Here is a 27,236-nt window from a genome sequence, read left to right as displayed (position 1 = left end):
ACTTAAACTGCAGGATTTCTCCTTGCAGCTGCCTGAGAACAGATTTCTCTAATGGGAAGTTCTCTTCTACTGCAGGAAGTTCTTCAAGGGTGGATATTGCAGCCTTGGTGGCTCTTTTCCTTTCTCATGTGGTTGCTCTTGAGGTGTGGGCTGGTGCCTGCTCTGGGCCACCTTCTCTAATTCCAGACTTTTGCAACTATAACTTCTTCCCTCTCTGTTTTTCCAGGGTTTCTGGTATGCACTTAAAGCCATATCTCAAGTTACAGAAGAAAGAGCGATCCCCAGAAATAAGCCAGGATTCCCTGCGAGGCCACCAGGGACCAGCACAAGGAGAAAAATACACCAACTGCACCAAGCTGAGCGTTTTCCCAAAACCCTCCCTCGTGACTCCATCTCAGAAGCTCCTGGGGATTATTTATCCAAATACTATGTGCAATATGAACGGGAAGGGCCCAGCAGACGGTCCAAGTGCAAGGGAAAAGAAGAACGCCCTGTCTGCCACCATCCACCAGGGAGAAGAAGGGGAAGGGCCGCTGGATGTCTGGGCTGTGGTGAAACCTGGCAACACCAAGGAGAAAATCGCCTTCTTCGCAGCCCAGCAGTGCAGCAGCGCCCGCACGGGCTCCATGAAAATCAAGAGCACGTGGGACATCGACGGGAGGACGGCCAAGCGCAGGAAAAAATCGGTGGATCTTAAAAAAGCCAAAATTCAGCTGGAGAGGATGAGGGAGGCGAGCGCCAGGTGCCCCCAGCCGGAGCCTTTCGCCTGCGGCATCGAGCACTGCTCGGTGCACCTGGGCGGCGACGGCGGCGACGGCGCCTTCCCGGGCCGCTCGCTGTCCGTCATCGAGATGGTGGCTTTCCTGGAGCAGCGGGCCAGCGCCCTGCTGGTGGACTGTGCCAAGCCCTGCGCGGCCCCCAGCGGCAGCAGGCCGGGCGGCCAGGCCCAGCCCAAGGCCGGCTGCGAGCCCTGCCCGTCGGGCGAGGCGCAGGCCGAGCCGGTGCGCGTGCTGGACATGGTGGCCAGGCTGGAGTCCGAGTGCCTGAGGCGGCAGGGCGAGCGCGAGGGCAGCCTGTCCCGCAGCAACAGCTTCCGCAGGAACGTGGGCAGGGTGCTGCTGGCCAGCGGCACCCAGCCCGAGGCACGGCCGGGGAAGGGGGCCCCGCCCCGGGGGGACGGCCCGGGGGAGGCTGGGGCGGCAGAGGCCGGGTTCGGAGGCCGCTGTGCCCCTCTGGGTGACACCGAGCTCTGGGATGGCGGCGCCCCTGCCCAGCGGCCCTTTCCTTCGGGGCTGGACACCCGGGTGGGGAGTGTGAATTCGGGACTTGCCCACGCGGTGTTGGCCATGACAGCTGGCAGGAATGACACTGAAACGAGGATTGAGCCTCCCAGGGCTCTGCTGTCCCCGTGCCCTGCTGCTGCCACGCTGCCACCCGATCCCTTGCAGAGCAAGAGCGCGACTGTTGATTGTACGTCAAAAGAGCCTGTGATTTTCCCAAAGCATCCTGCTAGGAAAGAGCCCTTATGCATCAGTATATCAGTGACCAAGACAGAGGAAGGGTGCAGGAAGGAGAAGCTCCCCAGTTCTGGTGAGGATTCTCTCCCTGGGAGGCTGTTTTTCCTCCAGGGTGAGCAGGCTGTTGCTCATGAGCAACAGCCACGGCAGGAGAGCACCCAGGAGAAGGCAGGGGCGGTAGCCCAGAACGAGGATGAGGATGCTGTGGCAGCTGGTAGATTGTGTGTCAGAAGCAGTGTCCCTGCAGAGCCATTGGCCCCTTCTGTCCCTCCCACAGAAGGGGCTTTGCAAGTACTTGATCCTTCCTGCCTAAAGCGGCAGGTTTCACATGACTTTCTGGAGACCAGGTTTAAAATCCAGCAGCTTTTGGAGCCTCAGCAGTACATGGCCTTCTTGCCTCACCACATCATTGTGAAGATCTTTGGCTTGCTTCCCACCAGGAGCCTGGTTGCCCTGAAATGCACTTGCTACTACTTCAAGTTCATCATTGAGTACTACAACATCAGGCCGGCGGACTCGCGCTGGGTGCGCGACCCTCGCTACCGGGAAGATCCCTGCAAGCAGTGCAAGAAGAAATACGTCAAGGGGGACGTGTCCCTGTGCAGGTGGCACCCCAAGCCCTACTGCCAGGCTCTGCCCTACGGGCCTGGCTACTGGATGTGCTGCCACCGCTCCCAGAAGGGCATCCCTGGCTGTAAGCTGGGTCTCCACGACAATCACTGGGTCCCTGCCTGCCACAGCTTTAACCGTGCGATCCACAAGAAAACCCGAGGAGCAGGAGCAGAGGTGGAAGAGGAATATTAGTGCACAAACACTTTCCTGCAAGATTGTTTGGGGTAGGAGGAGGAGGAGATTCTCATGCCTTGTGCTGTTTACAGTGTATATAATTGTCGTGATTTTTTTTTTCCCCCCCACAGGGCTATGAAACTGCACATACTCAAACACAAGAGCCTTTACCTTTTAGATTAAAAGAGAGCTTTTAGTCCATCTCTGTAAATAACACTATAAAAACTAATTGTACATACAGAGTCTACAGCTGGCTGAACAAGGTAACCCCTACAATGCAGCTATCCCAGTGTTGCGGCTATAGGTGTGTGTGTGTTTTTAAGTGTCTTGTTTCAAAATCTGTATATCCTGTATAATATATGAATGTTTCTGAGAAGAAACTCTAAATAGGTAAAGGTAAACTTGTTTAAAGCTGCAGACAACTTAACTGGACAACCTGAAACTTTAGGCTATAGAACAAATCCATTATAGTAGTGTGGCAGTGGATTAAAAAAAAAAAAAAAAAAGAGAGAGAGAGGAATATTATTGTATAGTCAGAATATAAAAAAGTTCTTGTCTACCTTACCCATGTTGTCTGGTTGGGTTTTTTTTTTATATAAATAAAATGTGCATTCTAGATCTGCCTTACCAGACTTTCTCTTGTAAGACTTTTGCCCCAAAATAAAAATGCTGTAAAACACGTGGCAGAAACTTGGTGCTGTGCTGTAGTTCAGATGTGCAATGTGCTTTCTCTAGCAAATCTGTCCTGCTACTAACAAGAAACAAAAGAAACAAAAACCACCCAAATCTTTAGTACTTTGGAAACTCCCTGCTGTAACATTCACAGATTGCAGCTTTTCCTTCCTGTCAGCCCTGTGTGCAGAGGCTCCTTTCATCAGGAATTCTGGTGCTAGGTGTGTAAAGCTTGCAAGAACCAGGCACTTTCTGGTCCTCCTGCTTCTTGGCTCTTGTGTGGGCACCTGCCCTGTTCCCTGGATGCTCTGGAGGACAGAGTGTGGCTCCAGCAGGATGAGTGTGGAGTTGCCTTGGCTCTGTGATGTGCTGGAATCTTTTCTATCTGCTCTGTATGGAATTTTTCCCTTTCAAGAAGAATCCTTGCAGTGCTCTGCTGCCTCTCCTCCCAGCGCTGTGGGTCGGTGCTTCCCAGGGGAATTGCAGAGCTTTGTGTCAGATGAACAGCAATTCCTCACACTCAGAACAGGAACAGAGCATCCCTGGAGCCAGATCTCACCTCCTGTTCCATCCCTTGGAAGGTGGATGGTTTGGAAGCCTGGGAAGGGACCCTGGCCAGCCCAGCAGCAGCATCCAGCTCAGTCAGGGGAGCAGAGCTGCTCTGCAGGGAGCCAGCAGAGCGTGCCAGCCGTGCCTTTGCCCTGGCCACATCCCTCCTCTCCCCCCTCTTGCTGCTGTTGCTACTCCTCTGCCCCTGCTCAGGGCATGGATGGACTCCTGGCTCTCACCATTCCAGCTGGAGCAGCCAGAACCTCTGACCTGGTGCAAGAAGCTCAGGCTCTCCTCTGCCCTGCAAACCCCAAGGAGCTGCTGGAAAGGGCAGGGATGGGGTGGATCTGCACCTGGCTCATCCTGTTCTCTATCCTTTGGTGCTGGAGCAGCAAGGTGTGGAAAACTGCTGGTGGGGCCTCCACCTGCCCTGGGCTCACAGTGACTCGCCTGCTTTGGAGCATCAGGAGGAGAAAAGAGGGCTTGAAGTTGGATGCTTCTGTTCTTTCACAGTGGGAGAAGGAAAATCGAGCCCTTGCAGCCTGGAATGTGGGTTTGGTGAGCTCAGGCTTTTCAGGGAGGTTTAAAGGATGTGCTGGTTTTGTATTTTGCCTTCACCTGCTCCTGCCACCCCTGCTGCTCAGCCTCCCTGCACTGCAGACATGATGACAGCCAGGAGGAATGAAATCAGGAATCTAAAAAAAGGGTGTGGCCACCTTGTAATCGGCTGGGAAGAGGGAGAGGAAAAGCAGGATTCCTCCTTAATCCCTGACTTCATCTAATGGGGTGCAGGCTTCACCCAAACTTCCATCTGCTCCCTGGACCAGCAGCAGAACAACTTCCAGGTTGTTATTTTGCCACAACCACCGGCATCAGAGGCCTTCAGCTTAATTTTGATTAGTGGAAAAGGGAAAGAAGCTGCTTTCCTGCCCCCCCACCCAAGACTGGAAAACTTGAGGCTGACAGCAGCGAGGAAAGTCCCTGCAAGGCTGGAATGGAGTGGAAGAGGAAAATATTTTGTAATTAGATAAGGGGCCAGTGAGGTCATTTTATTTGGAACAGGGTGTGAGATCTTGGTCACTTTTGTTGAACAAGGGGAAAATTGAGGATAAAACAATATCATGAGGCTGTTTTGTTCTTGAAGCAGGTAAATCCAGAGGACAAGTTGCTGTCTCCCATACCCCATCCCTGCCCTCCCCCCAGGCTGCCTGGGGAGCATGGGCTGCTTTATATATCATTTATTACCTTGTCTGCTGGAACTGTCCCTCCTGCACAGCATTGCTGTTAAAAATTGTTTCACAGAGCAAGCTTGTGCATCCAGAAGTGGGTTGGTTCTGAGTGTTGCCATGCTGAGCTGCCTGCAGGCTTTTTTTTCCACTGTAACATTGTAAAATGCAGATTTCTGTTTCCTTAAGGGATGATTCAGGGAGAAGCCAAGGTCTGATGAATGTTAGGGTTTTGGTTTTTTTTCCTAAGAAGCAATTAAAAAAACTAAAATCCAGTGTTGGATTTACAAAGTTCAGTGTTTAGAACTGAGGATGAAGGACTGCACCATGTGCTTGACTTCCTTGCCTGGGAGCATTTGGAGTGTCTGGATTGAATTTCCAGATAGGCCTGCAAAGAAGTTGTAATAACATTTCCATTGTCCATAAGCTTCCAGTTTTCATCAAGCTCTGGGGCTCTCCTGGCATGGACAGCACTGAGAAAGCTGCCTGTGGCTGAGCCTTGTGGTTGGGCTCTTGCTCCATCCTGGCTGTTCCTGCAGCAGCTTTTCCCTTTGCTGGGCCCTGTTCCCTGTGGAGAAATCCTGGGATGCTGCAGCAGAGTTCAGTTCCTTGTGTTGGACCCAGTCCTTCCCTGCAGCATCTGCCCCCGTGCCAGCCCCTGGAGCTGTCAGTAAGGCCAGGGAAGAGCTCCAAGGGCTGGAGCCAGGCTGGGAGAGCTGGGGATGCTCACCTGGAGAGGAGGAAATCCAGGGAGAGCTCAGAGCCCCTGCCAGGGCCTGAAGGGGCTCCAGGAGAGCTGGAGAGGGACTGGGGACAAGGGATGGAGGGACAGGACACAGGGAATGGCTTCCACTGATAGGGTTAGATGGGATATTGGGAAAACATACTTCCCTGTGAGGGTGGTGAGGCCCTGGCACAGGGTGCCCAGAGAAGCTGTGGCTGCCCCTGGATCCCTGGAAGTGTCCAAGGCCAGGTTGGACAGGGCTTGGAACAATCTGGGATAATGGAAGGTGTCCCTGCCATGGCAGGGGTGGAATGAGGTGATCTTTAAGGTCTCTCCCAACCCAGACCACTCTGGGATCTCACACCTGCACAAAACTGCGGTGACAGGTCCAGGCTGTGTCTCGACTCCCACTTCTTGCAGGGTGGAAATGGTGCTGAAGCCTCACCTGAGGCTGTTTCTCCTCCCCAGCTGCCTTGGCTGGTCCAGGCAGTGCTGGTGTAGGGACAGCTGAGGCATTATCAGGCTGCTCTCCTGCCACAAACCAGAGTGGGCAGAGGACAGAAGCTGCTGCTGCTGCTCTGGCAGAATTGGCCTGAGTGTTCTGTCTGCAGGAGCTGAGCTCGGGCCCAGACTTGGCTTTGCCCCTGGCCATGAGCTGACTGTGCTGTGACCGAGGCCATGAACTGCCCCAGCTGCTGCTGCTGCTCCCACTCCTGAGTGCCCAACAGGCAGGAATTGCAGGGCCATCGATCCTCCCCATCCAGTGTGCCACAGAAAATGGAGGGGGAGGGTTGTTTCTCCTCCTTCCTCCAGCAGAGCCTGCTCAGCCCTTTCCCATCCCTACACTCTGCCACTGCTTCACTTTAATAACTCCATCCTTCAACAGACACCTTCCTGCATCCTGAAACGAGCTTGTAACAAGGAGCCTTTGCATGCAGAAGGAATTCAGCACCTGCAGAAACTTCCCCCAGCACAGGAGCAGCCCCGAGCCAGGCTCACCCCAGAGGTTTATCCGTTTACATGTACATAGAGGGATGTGTGTGTGTGTGTGCTGTGCAGGACTCCACCCCTGCTCCCATGGAGATGCAGTTATTTTATGTAAGAGTATTTTTTTAGAATGGGTATTGCTTCTTCCACCGCTGTACAACTGATTGCACTGTAACAGGTCTGGTCCCTGTGATGCTTTGAAGGCTGGAAATTCTTGTGTACTTTGCCCAGCACGGTGAAAAACAAACCACACAGAAGTAACAGTCATAAATATATAACTTTAAAAAAATTACTGTTAAAGATTTATTGCAATAATACAATAAAATTTAGAAGAAAAAAAAAAACAAAATGAAAAAAAAACAACAAAAAAAATCAAAACCATTTGTGTTTAGTTACATCTTAAGTCTGGAAGTTGCAAGAGAGGGGTCATGAGTTTCCCCAGGTGAAAAATCCACCCTGGGTGTCCCACCTGAGACCCTGCACAGGCACCTGATTTTCGGCACAGGGCTGGGCCCCCGAAATCAGGCTCTTCCTTGGCAGCCCAAATTGGCCACCCCAGGTCACTGGTCATGACCAGAACCCAACTGAACTTCCTGTGTTCATGCTACACAAAATATTCTGTAAACTCTCAGCTGGCTGCCTTCAAATATCTATAATTACAGATATTCCTGCCCTCCCTCCCCCACCCCCCCAAACAACCTGGGAAATGAATCCTGCTGATTGCACTCAAGGTTTGGACACAAACAATTCTTTCTCAGCTACACATGTGCAAAACACTTAAAAAAACCACCACAACCTTGTGTTCTGTTACAAAAAAAAGGTTCCATGAAAAGCCCCACCCCAACACATTTGAACACCCTCAGGGTGCCCTTGTGCACTCTCAGAGTATGACAGGGTTGCAAATAAATTATTCTGGAAAACGTGGATAGGAAGTATATGGCTTAGAAAAGTTATTGTGTTGGATTTTCTTTCCCTAAGTTCAGTGACAGTGCTCGAAGCTGAGTCATGGCCTGACCTTCTGGGGCCCAAAGCACAAAGGCAGCAATGAAGAAGAGACTGAAATGCCTATTAAAAAACAACCAAAAAAAGGTATTTAGATGGCGGGTCCAGTGCAAAATCCACAGGGAAGCAGAAGGGCTGGGCTGTGAGCCCAGTTTCCAATACTGGCGTGTGCTGGTTGCTCAGAGCTGTGAGTGCTAAAGTGCTGTGAGCCAACAGAGCCCAAAGCCCTGGGCTCAGCCTGGCAGCAGGGCTGGGGACACTGCTGCCAGCCCCCATCAGGCTGCAGCAGCCAGGGCCTGGCTGTTCTCCTAAAACAAACACAACTCTCAGAGCAGGGGAGCGGCAGGAGCGAGGGAGGTGTTGTCTGACAACGTGCACGGTTGGGGTCTTTGGTTTAAAAAAAAAAATAAAAAAGGAAAATTAGAAGAAACTGCTGACAAGAGATGCCCAAGCTCAGGGCAAAAGAGAAGCAGCTGCCATGGAGGGGTGGGTGGCACAAAGCTCAGCCAGGCCCCGGGCATGGGGCACACGGGTGACACTGCCACACCTGGCTTCCCACCCCTCCTGGGTGGGGACAGCCTGGAGAGGAACAGAGAAATCCACCACAAAACACCCTGTGAGGTGGCTGGGAAAGCCAGCCCTGGGGCTGGGATGGGGCAGGGATGTGGCCTCTGTCACCACATCCTCCTTGGGAGCTGTGTCCCCACGAGCTGCGGGGCAGTGCAGAAATCCTCCCTCGTGGAGGGAGGGCAGGAGGCTCTTCCCTTGGCTGCCCTGTGCAGGAACTGCCCCAGCTCTAATGTAAACGTTGGAAGCTCTGCTGAGCAAACCACCCGTGGGTGCCCCTTCCTGCAAGGCAGAGGAAGAGGAGGAGCCCTTGCTCACTAGGTCACTCATCACCCACCTCCTGGGGTTCCACCAGCCAGCTGTGCCAGGGAAACCAAACCAACTTCTTGGCAGTCAGTAAACAACAAACCCCACCATGAACATACAAGAAAATAGGGTTAAAAACACATGTAGTGTGGAGAGCATGTGATTTCACCAAACTGGCTTGAAATGAGGTTTTTCTAATGCTAAAAAGTGGCAACATGGTGTGGTAACCGATGGATATTATTGCAACAATGCAATTCTGTATCAGCATCGAATGTGGGCCTAGCAAGAGAACGTCCAGTGTTTCTTTGGTGTATGGTATTAAGAGTACAGAGCCTGTGTGCCTCAGCACAACACAAAACTTCTACACCTACCAGTGGAAACAGCATGAAACAAGCCAGTTTTCTATGGCAAAACTGGGTAAAGATTCACAACCAAATCTAAACCGAGAGCAATTTGCTGTGTGAATTCCCTGTCCATGCTGATCATTTGTATTAAAAATATGGCAACAGAGATTAGAAAACATGTTAAAAATGCATAATTTTCATGTCCTGAATGAAAAAAATTTAGAAATACGCATTTTTGCATTATGCAAGACAGATTTAAAACACACACACACACAAAGGAAAACCCTGTAAGGAGTTAAGAAAGTGGGAACTGCATTTGCACCACTGTCCAGACCGTGCCCTGAGCAGCCTTCCCTGCGCTCTCCCTGATCCAAACACTCCGAAATCTGCTTCTTCAGAAAGTAGAGCTGGAGGTTGCTGGGCCTTTAGCAATCCTGGAGCAGACAGAACCAAGACACAAAGTGCCCTCTCGGGGGAGCACGGAGCTCATTTACAAAACGGGGCCGTCACAGTCATCTTGGGTAAATAAAAAGGTTTTCTCCGGTTTACAAAACACAAGTCTGACCTTTCCTTTGTTCCAGGCACTGCTTAACTGAACAGGTGAAGGTTGACTAGAGCAGGGCCAGGGAGGGCTAGCGGTGCCCAGTGTAGGCTTTGAGCCACGAGGTGACGGAGGCGGCGGCCGACGAGATCATCCCGCCCGCGCTGCTGCTGCTGGCGATGGGCTGGGACACCTGGCTGCTCTGGCTCTGCAGCATCTCCACCTGCTGCGAGGGGATGTCACAGAACCTGGGGCTGGGCAGGTTCTCCCAGTCCGTGCCCAGGTCCGTCTCCTCGTCGCTCACGCGCTCGTCGCCGCTCTCGTCCGTCTCGCCCGCCGCGCTGGGCTCCACGAACTCCATCGAGTCCTCCAGGTCGGCGCTGATCTCGAAGGGGCCCGACCTGCGTGGGGACACGGTGCCATCGTCACTCCCTGTGTCCTCCCAGCCCTGCCCTCATCATCAGTTAGACCTGTGACTGGACCCCTGCCCATGCAGAATTCTTAGAACTGGTAATATCTGAGGCTGAGTTTTAGGACCAACGCATCCCATTGAATGGGGCTTTGCAATTCATGGATTATCTGTGCATATGTGGCAATGGGGACCTGAGGGTCCAACTTGCCCTGTCAGGGTTTATTTGCACAGCTCTAAAAATTTTATTCAGTTTGGTAGAAGTGTCTCTGTGGCTAGTCTAGCTCTACAGGGAGCTGAAAAAGTCATATGGCAGAGGGAGCTTTGTGTCAGCACAGATGTAACACTTGGCAGAGGAAGGGACAGGGTTCCAGACCAGGGAGCAGGAACAGTGGGATAGAGAAACACACACACAACAGGGAAAGCTACTGGTGATAACTCAGGGCTCCACTGGTGGGAATCTTGGCTTGATGTGGAGCAGCTTTAACACCAGGCCAAGAGAGCTCAGCTCTGTCAGGATGTATCCTGCAACTCACAGGTCTGGCACAACTCACCAGTGGAGACTTCCCACTCTGCCCTGAGCCACACCTCAACCTCTTTCTCACTCTGAGGTTGGCCAGACACTGGAACAGGCTGCCAGAGAGGCTGAGGGTCTCCCCTGGGGACACTCCAAACCCAGCCACACAGAAACATGGAGTGGGTCAGATTGGAAGTCACCACAGGGGCTCATCTGGTCCAATCTTCCTGCTCCAGCTGGGTCAGCACATGGCACAGGATTGTGTCCAGATGGCTCTGGAATATCCCAGTGAGGGAGACTCCACACCCTCTCTGGTCTCAGGGCTCAGTCATTGCACAGGGAAGTTCTTCCTCATGTTCAGGTGGACCTTGTGGGCAGCAGTTCCTGCTCATTCCTCTGGTGCCATTGCTGGGCCCCCAGAGCAGTGCCTGGTCAATCTCTGAGCCCTCCCTGCAGACAGGGGCACACAGGGCTGGGGGCCCCTTTCAGCTGAGCATCCCCAGCTCCCTCAGCCCTTCCTGGGCAGGGAGATGCTGCAGCCGTGGGCACTGGCTCTGCTCTGATCCATGGGCTGGATCTCCACGGTCCTGCAGGGTCCCACTGCTGCTGTGACTCAGAGTTCCCTGCTGCCACTGCCTGGTGGGAGAAGTGATTGCATCCTGCCCAGTCCCACTGCTTTGGGCTGCCTGGATTCCATGGAAAAAGGCAGATTCCCCACAGCAAGCAGTGTCCCTGACAGAGTTCACTCCCAGCCACAAAACTGCCCCATGAACATGAGCAAGAATTTGATGGAATCATTAGGCTGGAAAAGACCCCCAAGATCACTGAGTCCAACCATTAAACACAGTAACCAGTTAACACAGGCAAGAGTTTATCCAGCCTTAGTGGGAGAAAGAGTCTAAAGCAATGATTTGTCATGGGAAATATTAATCCAGATAATTAAAGGTTGGTAAAATTATAAGCACATGAAAACAGCAGCATATAAAGGAGATTGTCAGGCAACCACAGGCTTAGGTATCTAAAGGAAAACAAAGAGAGCTGCTTGCTGCAAACTTTGCAGCCAGCTGAGAAATTAAAGGCAAACACTTCTCTTTCATAATCTGGAAAGGAATGGGAGTGCTGCCTCCTGGCAAAGCCGTTTGCTTAACAAGGCAGCACAAGAAGGAGTCATCAGGGTTGAGGCCAGAAGGGACCATTAGATCATCTCCAGTGACCTCCTCTCCAACAAAGGCCACTGCGTCCCGCCCGCTCTCCCTGTCTGAGCCCAGCAACTCCTGCCTGATGACAGCATCCATTCCAGAAACTCATCCAGCCTCCAGAGGATGACAGAAGGAAACAGAATCCCCACCTTCATTCCTGTGGGTAATTAATGGCTCTGCTAAATGCATGTGCCTCATTTCAACCAGCTCAGACTCTTTGCTCCCAGTGGTGTCTGTAAAGCCATTCAGCAGCCTGGTGGGTATTTTATCCAACTCTCCTGTAACCCTTTTTTTTACTCTCTGGACCCAGCTGATGCATGTGGAGCTCTGTGACACTTGCACAGTGCCCACTGCAGCCCCTGCACCTTTTAGAGCAGCTGCTTTCCTTTGAGGACACAGCTCTCCACTCTCTGGGTATTGCCAGCACTCTATTTTCAGGCAGACAGCAAGCACAGATTTTTTTCCAAAATCTTTTACAAAGATGTGGCTCCCCACGTCTCTGGGCTGAATCAGCAGGGATATAGCCAGACAGCACAAGGAGATGGGAACAGGCAGCTCCTCTTTGTGGCACTGCAGGTTTTTGAATAAAACCAGATCCATACAAGAGAACAAAGCACAAAAGCAGATTTCAGAACATTACTGTGTTTAAGGGGGGAATAAAACACCAGGCACATCAAACAAATATTTGCAGACAGTCTTGGGCACAAGTGACTTGTGTCTGGGTTATTCCAATGGGGAAATCAGTGTTGTTTGCTTTCTTATATTTAACTTAAAACCAAAAAATTAATAAATTATTAAAGCTGGTGCATGCAAGCCAGAACTGACGTTCTTTTCATCATGTTCTAAGTTAAGAGAACATTTGTTATTAATCTTAATTTACATATAAATGAGTATTATTTAAAGGGTCAACTTTGGTCTAGGCAGTTCATTGACTGGAAGTATTTTGGGAAAGGTTTGCCTGGGATTCTTTTCAGGGTTTGTGTTACTGGATGCTCTCAGGTATTTGCATGTTGGCAAGGCATGGGCAGGGTCACACTTGGAGCACGGCAAAGCTCCCTGGCATTTGTGCTGCTGCTCCCTGCAGGAAAGGAGTTCCTGCTCCTGGGTGTAGGGGAAATAAGTCCATCATCAGCTGCAAAGCCTCCAGCTGAGCCTGTCATGGCACAAGCACAGCAAACACACATCTATGAAATTTAATTCCCTGCTCAGGAGCCCCTTTTTCTGTCCAGTCTTGCCTCCTCCTGAAATTACCCTGATTTCTGTGCTGAGGAATGATCTGTGGGCACAACAGAAGGGAATTTCCCCCATAAGTAACAAGGCAAAGGCATAAATTCCAAAGGGATTCAGCCACAGGGGAGTTCATATTTTGCTTTTCTTACCTGCCCAAGTTCTCAGTGTCTGGGCTGACCAGGTACATGAGGTTCCTGAGGGTATGCAGGGGGTGCAACAGATCTAAATTTACATGCTGACATGGGGAAGGGAAAAGAAAAACAAACATGATCAGGTCCTGAAGGAAACCAGCAGGCACAGTTGATATTTAAAAATCTATTTAAAGATATCAAATGTGCATGCCCCCTACCTGAGAGAAGCAGAGGTGAAGGATATTAGCATTCAGCTTCTTCACTGCCCGTGTGAACCTGTGTCTGCTGAGATTCTCTCCACAGAATTCACTGTTAAAACACCACACACGCAAAAATACACAGAAAGCAAAAAGCTGTGAAAATACACTCACTGGAAGCATCAGCATTCCCTGCCCTGGCTTCCTAACAAACCCTAGAGTAAAAATCCTTGCAGTGAGCACTTGTTCAAAGTCTACAGCCAGTTTTAGAGCACTCAGGAGATTAATTTTAAACCTAGCTGGACTGTGAGCATTTTATCAACAAGCTCTGCTTGCCCTGGCCTCACCAGTTTCCACAGGACAGGTGGTGTGAACTGTAGGGAACTCAGATCCACCACAGCCAAACTGTTTCAGACCTCCTTTAAAATCTTGCATCCCTGTTCCCAACCTTTTCCTTCTTTGAGGGCTGAACACCCAAACAAAATCAAAGAATCACAAAATGGTTTGGGTTGGAAGGGACCTTCAAGACCATCTGGTTCCAACCCCCCAGCCATGGGGTGGGAAAAAGCTGAAACCCTACACAACTTTTGTGCCCTCACTTTGACAACCACTATTTAAAAACACTTAAAAGAATCTCAGCAGCACATTTGGGACCCCTGGGAGTCTGACCAGGCCTGCAGCTCCTTCTGTCTGCTCCACACAGACACAAAAATCCTAACAGTGCTCTTCATCCCAAATGGGGTTTATGCAGTGCACTCCTAGGTGTGTTCCCCATGGCTGTTCTATCCCACTGGGAATTACTCTGCTGCCATGCCATATTACAGCACTTTTCCTACAGCACAGCAGGCAGCAGAGCTGTTCCAGAGCTGCTGGGATCTTGTGAAGCACAGTGGGTTCCAGTAAAATGAAAAGTGCCATCCATGCACTGCCATATTTCATCTCACATTTGAGGATGCTGAATATGTCAATTAGAGAGGTGTTATTTTCAACTGTGAGGGTTGAAACTTTTACTTCCTCACAGGAAGTAAAAAAGGAAGGAGGTTAACTGTGATCTAAAATCCTGCTAGCCCTCCCCTCAAAAATCCATGAGCCACCTATGTTATCAAAAGCTGTTCCAGATCAAGACTTAGTTCATCAGACCAAACTGATCTAAGGTCATTGATTCCCCTGCTGTGTTTTGACTTGCCTGTTGCAGAGCTTCTTGGGCAGATTTACATCAAGTATGAGAGACAAAGTGTTAACAAGCTGAGTTGCATAGCACAATGCAGCACTGATGGTATGAGCAGGGTTATTATGTTCCATATCTGAAAGAAATAAAAACAACATGAAATCTTTGTTTTAAATGAAGCCTTGGTGGGTGTGTTAATATGTTCCTGGAATCTACTCTGGAATATGTCATTTCTAAGTATGAAGAACAGCCTGAATCTAGCAATCATTTCCAGTGAAATCTGTCAGAAGTTGGAAGAAAATAGTAATTCTTGGAATTCCTGTTAAGATGATGACATGTGAACTGTGTCAAAACTGTGAATAATTAACTTAGTCTACTTCACTGTGCTGTGTATCCCAGTGAGCATTTCATGCAAAGGAAGATTTCAGCAGACTAATCACAAAATCACAGAATAGTTTGGGTTGGAAGGGACCTTAAAGACCACCTAGTTCCAACTGGGCAAGGAATCTTCTCCTAAAATCCCTATTTTGGTATTTATTTCTGGCTTGGGGTGAGAATAAATGAACCAGGCCTGCTGGCACTGTGTTGGGTTGATGTGGCCATTAGTGTCTATTCTATCACCATCTGTTGAAGCTGGGTGGGGCAGTGCCCCTGATCTCCTGGCACACATTATCTGCTCATGGGCCATCTTTAAATCAGCTGGGCAATCATCTTTATCTTCCCACAGCCCATCCTCCCTCCAGGAGATATCTCCTGTTAATGGCCATTGAGTCCCAGGGCATGACTGATAAAATTCCATCATCCCACTGGGAGATGCTCCAGCCAGGGGAGGAGCCAAGCCTTTCCTACCCAGATAAAAACTGACATTTTGGACACCAAGGCACCTTCTTTCCACTGGATTCCAGAGGAAAACCAGACCTTTCCACATCATCCCTGGAGCTTCAGAGGAAACTGCACCTTCTCCAGGAGCACTGCTCCAACTGAACCACATCTGCCCCTGCAGGAGGATGCAGCCACCATTGAATGGGACTGTGCCAACACCCTGACTGACTGATGGGTGTCAGCTTGGATTCTGACTCTGGCAGGATTTGGGATTGCTCTTTGTAATACTGCATTTCTATTTTAATTTTCCTAGTAAAGAACTGTTATTCCTAATTCCCATATCTTTGCCTGAGAGCCCCTTAATTTCAAAATTATAATAATAATTTGGAGGGAGGGGGTTTGCATTCTTCATTTCAAAGAGAAGCTCCTGCCTTTATTGGCAGACACCTGTCCTTCAAACCAAGACAGGCACCCAAAGCTCCTGGAGTGTCCCAGCTGCCTAAAACCAGGCCTTGGCCCTTACCAGGTCCCTGTGTAGTCTTCTTCTCCTCCACCCAGCTGTAGTAAGCAGAGTAGTCCCCATTGTTGGGCAGGATGATCCAGGGCCCCGTGATGCTGATGCTGGTGTCCCCGTTGTGGTCGTCACACACCCACCTCCCGGACAGGTACGTGGTTCTCCGTGCTTCTGCCAGCTTGCTCACAGTGCTGGAGGTCATGGCATTGTCACTCTCTGAGGACACATCTGCAGGGTCCCTGCAGGGCCCAGAAGGGGTTGAAAAGAAGTGGTTGGAAAGGGAATCTAACACACACTTGGCAGGTACTGAGCCAGACTTCACTCACAGCAAAATGCTTGTAGGAACGCTCCTGTCAAAGTCCTCAGTGCCAAAAGTATTTTCATTTGTTCTGGGGTTTTTGATTGACTCTTTTTGTAGAATCCAAGAGTGGTTTGGGTTGGAGAGGACCTTAGAGACCACTTCTGCACAACTCCTTATTCCCACAACTATTTCCATTTTCTCTGGGATTTTAAATTACCTGTTTATGTAGAATCCTAGGTTTGGGTTGGAAGGGGCCTTACAGACCATCTCACTCCACCCCTGCCATGGGCAGGGACACCTTCAACTAGACCAGGCTGCTCCAACCCCTGTCCAGCCTGGCCCTGAACACTTCCAAGCATGGGGAATCCATATTTTAAGGAAGTTTAACACTGGACATGCAGCTCAGATCTCTCAGAGGAGATTCAAGCACTTCCAGATTGAGATTCTTTTGTCCTGGACCTCTATCTGTTGGGGAGAACACAACTCCTCCTCCTCCCCAGAGACCCTAAGGGAGCCAGACTGCTGGATCTCAGAAGCCTGGGATTTTTGAGCTTTCTGTGCTTTCTGGCACTGACTCCCAGAAGAACACTGCTTTTGACCTAAGGCCTTGGAGAAGCTTCCAAATTTGAGTGATGGAGTTAAAATCATGGGTGTGTAGTTAAATAGAATTGTGTGCTTTCACATGGTTTAAATGTGAGGTTTTTTTAATATAGAAATAGCTATGGGACAAGATGGAGGGTTTTGGATGGTGTCCCTTTTGGTGTTCATCTTCCTTCTTCATGGTTTCAGGCAGTAGTTTCTGGCTGGACAGTTAGTGCTGCACTGAGAGTCATAGGAGTTTGGTTATTGGGTCAAAAGTATAAATAATATAGGTGTTAATTCTCTATTGGACTGTTTAAAAGACCTTGTAGCTAGCAGGGTTCACCTCCATTTTGCTCACTTCTAGCTGGTGGCTAGAAGTCTTGCTGAACTTTCTGTACTTTAGATACAATTTAATAAACAACCAAGCCCGAACATGAGAAAATTCATTTCCTTCACGTTTTTTAATCCTGGCTCTGAGTGAAGACAGAAGAAACTTCAGACAAACCACTAATGAAGTGGTGCAAAACACCACCCCTTTACACCAGACCACCTACCTTAGACACAACTCCCTCCTGGGTGCCTAAAGCCAAGCAAACTGATCCCAGAAGGACAAGGCTGCCATACCTCATGCTTGTCTTCACCTCCTCCATGGGGAAGATGACGGAGGTGAGCTCCAGGATGTGCGCCCGCCGCAGGTTCGCCAGGTGCTCGTACTGAGTTCTCAGCTCGTAGCTTTTCTTCTCCACCAGGTCTCCCAGCTTCCTGTTGTGCCTCTGGATCTTCTCCTTCTTCTCCTGGTGCCTCTGAGCCCTGCGATAATGTTTCTGGTTCTCCTCTTTAATCCTCAGCAGCCCCTCGGTGTCTGTGAGAACAGCAGCAGATGTTATCCCTTGGAAAAGGAGCTGCGAGGTGCTTGCAGGAAAAGCTTGAGAAAAGCTTTATTAATATTTATGGAAAACAAGATCTGTGGCAGTTTAAAACAGAAAACCCTGCTAAACTATTAACATCTTCCAGCTGCTCAGCGCTACAACTTTTTAATCTCCTCTGAAGATCTCCAAAGAGACTGAAACTGGGATTATTATTTCCCTATCTTTCACCCAGCTATTTTTGGATTTGGAGCACAAAAGCCAAGATTTCCCAGTTTAATTAAACTCCTGAGGTAATCATCCTGACAGAAATAGCCTGACTGTACATGTTTGCATCGTGCTGGCCAAAAAAGCCCTGCCCTGCTTGCAGCCAAAATCAAGTGCAGATAGCATCTTCATTCACCATTTCTGGCACCTCTGCTGCTCTTAGTGTGGGTTATTTGGGCTTCACTCATGGATGTGCTCTCACAGCACTCGGATCCCAACAGTGCAGGCTCCTTGTTCCCACAGGGAAGGCTGGCTATCTCCCTTTCCACTCACAAAATGGGAGTTGTGCTCATGTGCTGAAGTGCTGCAATTGCCTGGATTCACTCCACATCAGGCACGCTGGGGCTTGGAAAAATACCCTGCAAGAGCATCTTGAAGCATCCAAGGCTGGGTTTGATGATCTTAGAGGTCTTTTGCAACCTTGATGATCCTATAATCTGCCAATTCAGGTATAAAATAGGTGGTTGCAGTAATGCTCCCACAGAGAGTCAGCCACCTCTGTCTTTTAAAAGATTTCTTGTGCTCTCCCCAAATAGATGTTTAAAACTCTCCCTGTGCCCTAGTTTGAAGTGTGCCTGCCCCTGCAGACATAGAGGCTGCTCTCTCTGAACATCAGGAATGATTTCCAGTCATCTGATCCACTGCAATCCATGGTGTGTCTGGTAGGAAGGAAGATCTGGTATGTGGGAGATGCAAAGTCCCAAATTAAAGGAGGTGAGAAAAGCTTCTCCATGCAGATAGATAAGAACCAATAATCCTCAGGTTTATATAATATAAACAAGTGACCCCAGTTAGAGGAGCAGTAGAGAAATCCACTTTTCTCTGAGCAATACCAGAATCCCTATGTGTCAGCTGTAATTCCCTTTCCTTTAAGCAGTCCTGTAACATCAACAGAAAATCAATTAACACTCACATTCATATTCCCAAACTCTCCCTTTGCAAAAAGAACAGGAGACAGGAGGAGGAGGAAAAGGTCCATCTGTTCAATTTTCACATTCATATTTGACTTGAAAGGCTATTTTTTCAGAGTGAACTCCCTTCCCTGCAGGTCCAGCAGCAATTATTTGGGAGTAGGGGAGAGTTTCCTCTTTAGCAGTCCCAGTGCACAAACAACTGTCCTGCTCTCTGCACAGCACCTCTGCTTCATGACCCAGTTTATGAGGTGATCAAAAATCTGTCCCCAGCAGTATTTCAGGACACCACAGTGTCCCACACACCTGCACTGCCTGATAAATGCAAGCCCAGGCACACTGATCTCTGCCCAGAGAGCTCTGCCAGGTATTTGCAAGCCTGTCTCCTTGAACTGCTCTGCACAGAAAGAAGGCAAACACACAGATTTTAAAATATTATTTTAAGCACCACCAATTATTGAGGTCTCCAGGAGAGTCAACTTTAAAAGCAGGAACCCAGTGTTCTAGAAATGGTTTTTATTTCAGAAAATTAAACTATGCCACATCCAAGAGCAGAGAAACAACCTTTTCACACTTTTTAACGTGGCCTAAAAGTGACCAAGTTGGATCCTGATCTGTTGGCTACTCACAGCTAGAATTCATTTCTGGTCTCTCTCCAAAAGCAACTGAGCTAACAATAGGTTAGTTGGGCAAGAATCAACTCAGTTTTTAGGCTAAATCTAATCAAATTCACTGTGAATCAAGAGGAGTTGCAAAAGCTGCAGATAATAAATTCCACAGAAGAGTGGGAAAATGGAGAACTCCACTCCCTGGTTGGTCCTAATACTCTGCCACCTTCAGAGCAGAGCATTTTGAGAAAAGGTGACTAATTTCTTAAAGTCACATTGATTTCCTCTTCTCCTTTCTTCACAGGCAAAAGACAAAAAGTCATAATCTAATCTCCATAACAATCACCTCCTACCTACTGAAAAGCTTGTTTTTCTTCAACTTCCTCTTCTCTAAACCAAACATGAATTTTCTTAGCTGTTCTGTTTCATTTCCAATACTCAGACTTTCCCCAGCTGATTTGTATCTTTCTTAAATTGTTTAAATTGGACATCAGACTTGCACTGAAGCAACAGCAACACCTGGCACAGCAGGATAACTGCTTCCATCTTAAATATAGCACTTATATTAGTTAACCCAGAAAGAGACCTGAGCCTTTCTGGAGCAGTATGAGATTGATAATTTTTATTTAATTTGCAATTCCCCAGATCCCTTCCTGCCAAATCTCACCCCCATCCCCCATTCTGAGTTTATACTTCTCTTTACCACAATGTGTACCTTGATTTTGTCCCATTCAAATGATGCTATTTATCTGCATGATTTTGAATTTGGTCCTGGTCTCCACAGAAGTAATTTCACCATCCAGTCTGGCTTCCTCCATTCCATCCTCCATTCTACTGAGCTATTATGGGAAATACTGAAGAGAACTGGGCCAGGAACTGGCTCCTGCTGAGCTCCACCTGTCTCACCTCCTCAGCTTGACCAGTGTCACCACTCTGTGAATGCAGCTTTTCTAACCTTTTGTGGTGACCTTGCAGGGGTTACACACAGAACAAATTTTGTTTGCTCACAAGACAGTCTCAGGCAGTGCCCAAATCCAACTTATGTGCAGCTTCTGCTTCATCCTCCACTGCACCACTTCATCTCCTGATGAGGGCTTGATTTAACATGAATATCATGACATAAATAACAAAACAGAGATTTGACATGAATATCACAACCAAGTGATGCCTATTTTTAGTCACCTTATCTGTCAGTGACCAGCAGAGCCCCCCAGGTCTGTAGCAGGATGTCATCACTTTGAAGTTCTCCCTTCCTGCACCCTTTGAGAGCAGGTACAGTTTTCATTTCCTCTGACACCTTCGCTCCCTCTTGGGTTCCCAAGGGCTCCACAGACCACCTCAGCTTGTTCCTTGGCTTCAATAAGCAAACTAATGTGTAGCTAGGTGTTTCCTTTCCTTAGCCTGCAGACCTCTCATGATGTAAAATCTAACCTAAGCAGCTGATCCCATTTTCTTTGCAGGAAGACAATGCAAAGGCAGCACTGAATGCAATGCTTCAGACTTCCCTGCCCTGTTATTTGCTCTCTTTCCTGTTAACTAACACACTTGTCTGCTCCTTCACCTTTTCTTTAGCATCTATTTATTATTGTTACTACCCATCCTCCTTATTCACTGAAAATAATTTTGCATCTCAGCCTTTTTGATTTTTCACTCCAAGCCCATGCTAATCCTTTATGACTCTTCTCAGGTTATGCCTCTGCTTCCATTCTCTGTATGGCTCCTCTTGAATTTCAAGCCATAAAAATATCCCAGATTCAATCAATATCCTTCTGAATATGCTTCCTCTACTTCTCTTGCATGTAGGTTGTAAGGAGAGCTGCATATTCTCTTCTGAAAAATGACCCTGCAAATTCAGTGTAAAACAATCTAATGGGTTTCAAAAACTGAAATTTCTGAATTGAGCCTACACTGTATTTCAGTGACTCATGCTCAAGTAGGATTTTCAGACAGGTGTGGGTTAAAATTCAGCAGTTTCACAAAATCTGTGACAGCTGCAGAGCTGTTTGCTCCTCTTTATCAAGAGGAAGTGATCAGAAACACTACACTGAATAAAGCCATCTCTAGGGACACAGCCAGAGTCACAGGCTGCTAAGCATTTGCTCTTAAAGCTGTTGCAAAACCATCTCCATCCAGCTGACTAATGTCTGCTGTTTGCTAATTAAAACCCAAGCAATAAAAAGGCAAAAATCCACTCAGAGATTTGCCTTCAGGTTGATTTAGGAAGCGACGGTTTGGAAATTCACCATTTAAAAAAAAAACTGACACTCAAATTCACCTCAATTGATTTTTCACTCTAAGGCACAGGGAGTTTTTCCTCATCACAAAAGCACAGGCATTACTCACGTCTTGTCATTTCATCATTTTCTTTGCAAATGGTCTGTTTCAGCTGCTCAATCCTCATCTTGCAAGACATTATTTTCCATCTCTGAAAAAGAACATTCAGCAACTCTAGGGCACAAATGACTTCAAACACGCTGAACTAATGATTAACAACAAAGCCAGCAGCTTTAGTGCAAAAGTAGCAGGATGCTCTTGAATGGATCAAACAACTAAATATTTCATACAGTGTTCTGTGCACACAAGAATGCCACAAACAAAATTAATGCTTAGTATAAAGTCAATCGGTAAAATAAGTTATTGAATAAATATCTAGTAAGAAATGAAAAATTCAGACAGCTCAGAACACTCTGCTGGCTGAGCCCATTTCAGTTTTGCTTACAACAGGCTCTTTGGGAAAGCAACACAATGCCCTCAGGGTAAACTTGTAACTTTAAACTATGAGATCTAGGAATTCAGAGAGTTTAAAAACCATGGGACACTTGGAGCAACTCACCAGCTGATCAGTTATTTCTTTCCCTTCCATGGCCTTCAAAACACTAGAGGAAAAAACATGATTGAAAGTTTTATGACTGTCTGGACTCTGTCTGTCTCCAGCAACAGTGTGTTAAAAGAGACAGTTTCTTTTTATGAGATCTCTTAGCTTTTATATCAGTTTAAAAAATACAACTTACTGTTTTTGGAATTCTCTCTGTTTGGTTTTAAGATGCATCAGCCTTTCTTTCTTTTCTGAAAACCTGGAAGAGATTAAATTCTTTTATTGATATTCTGCACAATTACAGCACTGTAAGTTGTCTGAGAAAGATAATAAAATTGAAGCTTGGGGATTCTCCAAACCTCAGCTATATGTCTTCATCTTGGGAAGTTAATGGCAAAATGTGTAAAACTCTTGCAGAATTCTAGAGCATGTGTCTCACTGGAATTGCAACAGAACCTCTAAGCTGGAGAAACATCAGAGTGTTGAACTATCAAACAAATAGCAAATTACTGCTATTTCTAAATTTATAGCTTAGCAAGATCAGTATTTTGTATGTTACAAAAAACATTGAGTACTCTAAAAACCTCCAGTCACTGGAGAAATTAATAGTACTATATCATATAGCCCATGACCCAAATCTGCTTCAGCTGGATTCTTGGGTATGGGAACTGACCAAAAAGGAATTTTTTCAGGATTCAACCTCCCGTGTTTTCACCCTTTGAATATAGAGAAGTCATGTTCTGTTCCCCTTACTTTTCCACAATTCATTCTATTTCCTCTGCAACACATAGAACTGACAATTTCATCCTAACAGAGCTGTGATATTTGCAGATGCCCCATCCCTGGAAGTGTTCAAGGCCAGGCAGGATGGGGCATGAAGGTGCCCCTGCCCATGGCAGGGATTGGAACTAGATGGTCCTTAAGATCCCTTCCAACCCAAACCATGTGGTTTTATGATTTTACCTTTACTTCATGAACATTTAAGCTTTATTTAGAAAGAATAATACACTAAGCCTTGGCAGGATGACATCTTGGATTTCCCTCTCTGTTACTCTGTGGATTTGATTTCAGGTAAAACTTCAAAATGCTTCACTTTTTTCCTTCAAGTGCTGAAATCCGAAAGCTTGGTGACTACCTTTGGATTCAGAGCATGTGTAACCACCCTCCCAGATGACATTAGCATTAGAACAACAAAGCCACTGGCTGCTGCTTCTGTAGTCATGCAAAAGAATCTGTTTTCCTTCCAAAACAAACCAAAACCAAATGCAGGTGCTTGGCACAAAAGCCAGAGGCCACACGTGAGCTGGAGGAATGTGGTGCAACTGGAGCCCAGCTGCTCAGCCCAGCACGTCCCCTCTTCCTGTGTGTCCTCACCCCAGGAGTCACCCTGGAAATGACAAAAGGCCCTGCATGAGCCTCCTGTTTACCCCAGAGCACTGCACACCTAGTGCACCCCGACCTTTGGCTGCCACCAAAAATCCCCTGGCCCAGAAACACAAAGCTCAGCAGCCACACAGGGAGAGAGCGCTGGGGTAATTTGGCAATTCTTGGTTTCAGAGCTGACTGAACAGAATTACCCAATTCCAGTCCATCACATCAGCAAAAAGCTGAATGATCTGTCAAAGAACACAGGAATAAATTAAGTTCTGACTGAGGAGGGAAGACAGAAATATTTGTGGGAGCCTGTAGAAACTCCAGCTCACCACGCGCTTCAGCAGCTCCTACCAACTTCTCCAGCAGCCTTCTCCTAAGCAAACATTTCCATTTCTTTATATAGCTCTGATTTCAATTGCATTGCATCCTGCAACTCCTTCTGCTTTATATATCTTTAGCCTTTCAATTTGGCGAAGAAACAAAACTTGGGATGAATTATTATAGGAACTCCCATAAAATGTAAACTGAGAGGAGAGAACATCTTGAATTACCCGTGAAATGTTTCTCTTTCCTCAAGTCTTATCACATTAAGGTGAGATTTTCTGTGGTTGCCTGGTTTATTTCCACATGTTCATGATCGGAGAGAAGCAACCAGAGAGAGGGGCTTCCTAATCTCCAGGAGTTGATTAATGCTGAAGGAGTTGAGGGCACTATAATTTCCTTCCTGAAAAAAGTCACTATTCCTAACCATAACCCATAGCTTGGAGAAACTAGCCAAGCTCAGATGTCACAATTACATTGTCTTTGGCTTTTGCCATCTGCAGACACACAAAGCAAAGCAATTCAGTAGTCTGGGAAACACACTCTGAGAATTTATGCACATGACAGGCTGGATGACACTCCCAGGAGGAGGAAGAACCTCTGAGCTGAGACCAACATCAAGGTGCCAGCTTGGCTTTTGAATATACAACACATTACTCATGAAAAGAAGGATGTCAGTGACTGTTTTACTGGAGGACTTCTGGACTACTCATCCTTAATTGTAGCTCTCCTTAAGTAATTAATCTTAACAGCTCCTCAGTCTCTCCCCCTCACAGATATGGGGTGTGATTTTTGCCAGACTGATGAAAAGTTTCCAATTTTACAGCAGCTCTTCTAAAAATTGGCACACAAAACGGTCCCATGAACTCTGAAATAATTAGAACATGAAACTGTTTGTCTTCATATAAGGAAAATACACAAGAAAATTCTAAAAATAAACCACTGTTGGATACAAGGAGTAATGCTTGGTTTCTTTATATTTAACCAGGAAGATAATGATCCTTTTCCCCCATCTGTAACACTTCAAAAAGACAAATGGGAGGCCCAAGTGCCCCTAAACATTTCCACATTCGAATTTCTCACACTGAGCCACTCAGCAAAGCCCTTGTCATGACACTCCTCCAGCAGTGGCTGATCTAAAATTAACCCAGGTAGTACTAGAAGGCATAAAATAAACAGATAAATAAGATAGCTGTAAACACCAGCTGAAAGGCAGCCAGGGCACTGCACCTGTCCCTGCATGGCTTTGCCCTGATGTGCCTGGTCACCATTTCTAACATCTCCCCCTCTCCCAGGGCTCACATCACAAGAAATGCAGAGACACCCACAAGGAGCAAAGAAAACTGACCTCTTTCCCACTCTTACATCAGTCATTCCAAATATTAATTAGAGAATGCAAACAAAATATTTAAGGCACAGTTTAAACATAATTATCCTCAAAAGCCAAGCTTTTGTCCCTACAGTGTTCCTGCAGCCATTGAGGATATTATGTTGTTAACACTGTGTTATGCAAAGAGGTGTACTGTTACTTTAATTCATTAAAATAAAGTTACCATTTTTTAATGAATTGCACTACTGCAATTCATTCATGGAAAAGTTCTGAGCAGCAGGAGAAACAAAGCCTGGGGAAATGGAATGTGCAGGGAGGCCCCAGGTTAATACAACAGAGATGGAACTGTGATGTGCAGGCAGAGGAGGGGGAAAAAAGACCAAAAAAAAAAAAAAGGAGAGTTTTAATCCTTGCAGTTAAAATACACAACATAAATATACAGGAGCTTTTCCAGCCACAGACAAATGGGGCAGTGAAAGCTTCTCAGGAGGATGCAGTGACAACTGTCAGACAGAAAAGCTGATCCTGTCTCATGTGAGAAGATAAAGAGGGTTTTCTCTTACACTGCTGCTTCTGGTACTTTGGCTAAAGCTGCTTCTTTATGACTTCATTTTTCTGATGGGCAGAAACTTCTTAAGCCTTGGTTAATATAGAACAACAGTGCTTCAACTCTAACAAAGGCTACAGTTGAATTTCTATAATTAAACCTGATCTTTAGCCAAAAATTTAAGGCTGCAAAAGAGAGAGGAAAAAACCCAAACTTGGTTTATGTTCCAAGCTCCATATCCAACTTTTTAACAGAATCTGCAGAATTCCCCAAGCAGTCTCACACAACTACACATTTCCACCTATCTTAGAAAGGCTAAATCTAGTTTGTGATTCCACAACACAGCTTTTTTATATTAAAAACGGGAAAGCCATCCAGTGCCAGACTAAGGTCTCAGTTCTGCAAGCTGACTCACACTGGATGACAGCCTTTCTCCACTCCCGTGGATGTCGATGGGTGAATGCCACCACTGTCCCCTTGTTCCTGGGGACACAAGGAGCCTTTGGAGCCAGGACACCACCACCCCGCACGCTGCCACCTTCCCAAAATAGCCGCAGGCATCGCTCCCAACAGCTGCTAAGGAAGCTGCGATCGAGGCACCAGGAACGCGGAGCCAGCCAAGGATCAGAGCATTCCAGACACGGCACCGGAGACTTTTTAAGAATCTGGGATGGACACGCCGCGAACAGGGGCGATGGAGGAGCCGCCTGAGTCACGGCATGAGTAAATTTGTTTATGGGCACAGCACTCGCCCAGCCGCCCGCAGCGAGCCAGCGCTCCAGCAGGGGCAGGGCGGCACACCATTAACTCGAGTCAAACGTTCTTTTGTAATGCTAAAGGAAGGGGTGCCCACCTTTATGGTATACGCACAATAAAGTGTTTAGTTTCTTTTTTACACACCTTCTAATTTTGCTTAGCGATTTAGAAAACTGCTGTTTCGAGGAGTGTTGACGAAAATAGGTAACTCATCTAAAACAACAGTGCACGGATCTCTGTGCCCTGAACTGCCTGGAGCTTCTGTGGCTACATCGACACGGACATACTGAGTGAAAGTTGGGGCGATTCCTTAATTATCATTATTAAAACTCTTATAATTTCAAGGCTCGCACCGGGTCGGGCCCGGCGGATCCCCCGCCCACACCCTGAGCCCCCCGAGCCCCGGGACAGCGAGAAGGGCACAACCCGGCCCCCATGCCCTGTCCCCCGGCAGTGACCCGCAGCAGGGCAGCGAGAGCCCGGCCCGTCCCCCTCAGCGCCGTCGGTACCTCTCCGAGTCGCGCCCGTCGAAGAAGACGAAGTCGCCGCTCTGCACGCACTTGGCGCAGGTGAGGCGGCGGCGCGTGGTGTTGCAGAGCGGGCACCGCTCCACCGCCACATAGAGACCCTCGGCGTCCTCCTCGGCGCCCCGCAGAGCCCCGGGCCCGGCGCCGCTGCCCCCGCCCGGCCCCGCGGGCTGCGGCCGGCGGCCGCTGGGAGCCGCCATGTTGGGCGCCGCGGGTCACGTGGGACGCTGTTGCCGGGCAGGGCATTGTGGGAAGGGGCGCTGAGGCGGCGGGCGGGAGCGGGGGCCGGGCCGCGCTCCGCCGCGAAAATCCTGATTTTTAATGGGAACTGCGCGCTTTTCCTTCTGCAGAAGGAATGGAATCACACCTGCCCTGCTCCCGGAGCGATGGGGGTGTTGTATTGCGGTTCGTGGGGCCTCACAGCGCGTAGCCGTAGCGTAACCAGTCAGTAACGCTGCTGTGGGGAGTACCAATGAAAGCAGGGCTGTGTATTTACAATAATACCCGAATCGCTTTGTCCAGGTAGCAAATACCGATGTACATCCTTACAGCGCGGGGGGAAGGTTGCCTCAACCCAGCCTCCATCCATGGTGGGGCGACGACGAAGAGTTAAATACAGATGG

At 48.0% G+C, this 27,236-nt stretch overlaps 2 protein-coding genes across 6 annotated transcripts in view; one reads left to right on the top strand and one right to left on the bottom strand.

The window, feature by feature from the left end:
- The window catches only part of FBXO34 (F-box protein 34), a 38,470-nt gene extending 35,549 nt beyond the window's left edge, over positions 1–2,921 (top strand). For all 5 annotated transcript variants that reach the window (XM_056492521.1, XM_056492520.1, XM_056492517.1 and 2 more), the window contains one exon: positions 227–2,921. In XM_056492521.1, the coding sequence (XP_056348496.1) occupies positions 227–2,321 (2,095 nt within the window). In that variant the 3' untranslated portion in view covers positions 2,322–2,921. The remainder of the gene's footprint in view (positions 1–226) is intronic.
- A 4,638-nt stretch (positions 2,922–7,559) lies between these two features.
- ATG14 (autophagy related 14) lies at positions 7,560–26,813 on the bottom strand. Its single transcript, XM_056492522.1, has 10 exons — positions 26,596–26,813; positions 21,955–22,017; positions 21,777–21,819; positions 21,287–21,368; positions 16,916–17,153; positions 15,418–15,647; positions 14,091–14,208; positions 12,926–13,016; positions 12,726–12,811; positions 7,560–9,622 (listed from the first exon to the last, which is right to left on the bottom strand). Exons 1-10 carry the CDS (start codon positions 26,811–26,813, stop codon positions 9,313–9,315), a joined length of 1,479 nt encoding a protein of 492 aa, XP_056348497.1. The 3' UTR covers positions 7,560–9,312.
- Between the last annotated feature and the right edge of the window lie 423 nt (positions 26,814–27,236).

The sequence above is a fragment of the Oenanthe melanoleuca genome, chromosome 5 (assembly GCF_029582105.1).
Source record: "Oenanthe melanoleuca isolate GR-GAL-2019-014 chromosome 5, OMel1.0, whole genome shotgun sequence".
NCBI classification, from domain to species: Eukaryota; Metazoa; Chordata; class Aves; order Passeriformes; family Muscicapidae; genus Oenanthe; species Oenanthe melanoleuca.
The sequence above is the reverse complement of the archived record's forward strand: the minus strand, read 5'-3'. Positions and strand labels throughout refer to the sequence as shown.

What these genes read in the sequence shown, in the direction of transcription:
- ATG14 (XM_056492522.1), bottom strand. Translation starts at nt 26,813, where the DNA reads ATGGCGGCTCCCAGCGGCCGCCGGCCGCAGCCCGCGGGGCCGGGCGGG. An exon ending in TTCACCTCTGCTTCTCTCAG is followed by an intron (nt 12,812 to 12,925) that starts GTAGGGGGCATG and finishes TCCCCATGTCAG; the next exon opens with CATGTAAATTTAGATCTGTT. An exon ending in GACACTGAGAACTTGGGCAG is followed by an intron (nt 9,623 to 12,725) that starts GTAAGAAAAGCA and finishes GTCCCCACGCAG; the next exon opens with GTCGGGCCCCTTCGAGATCA.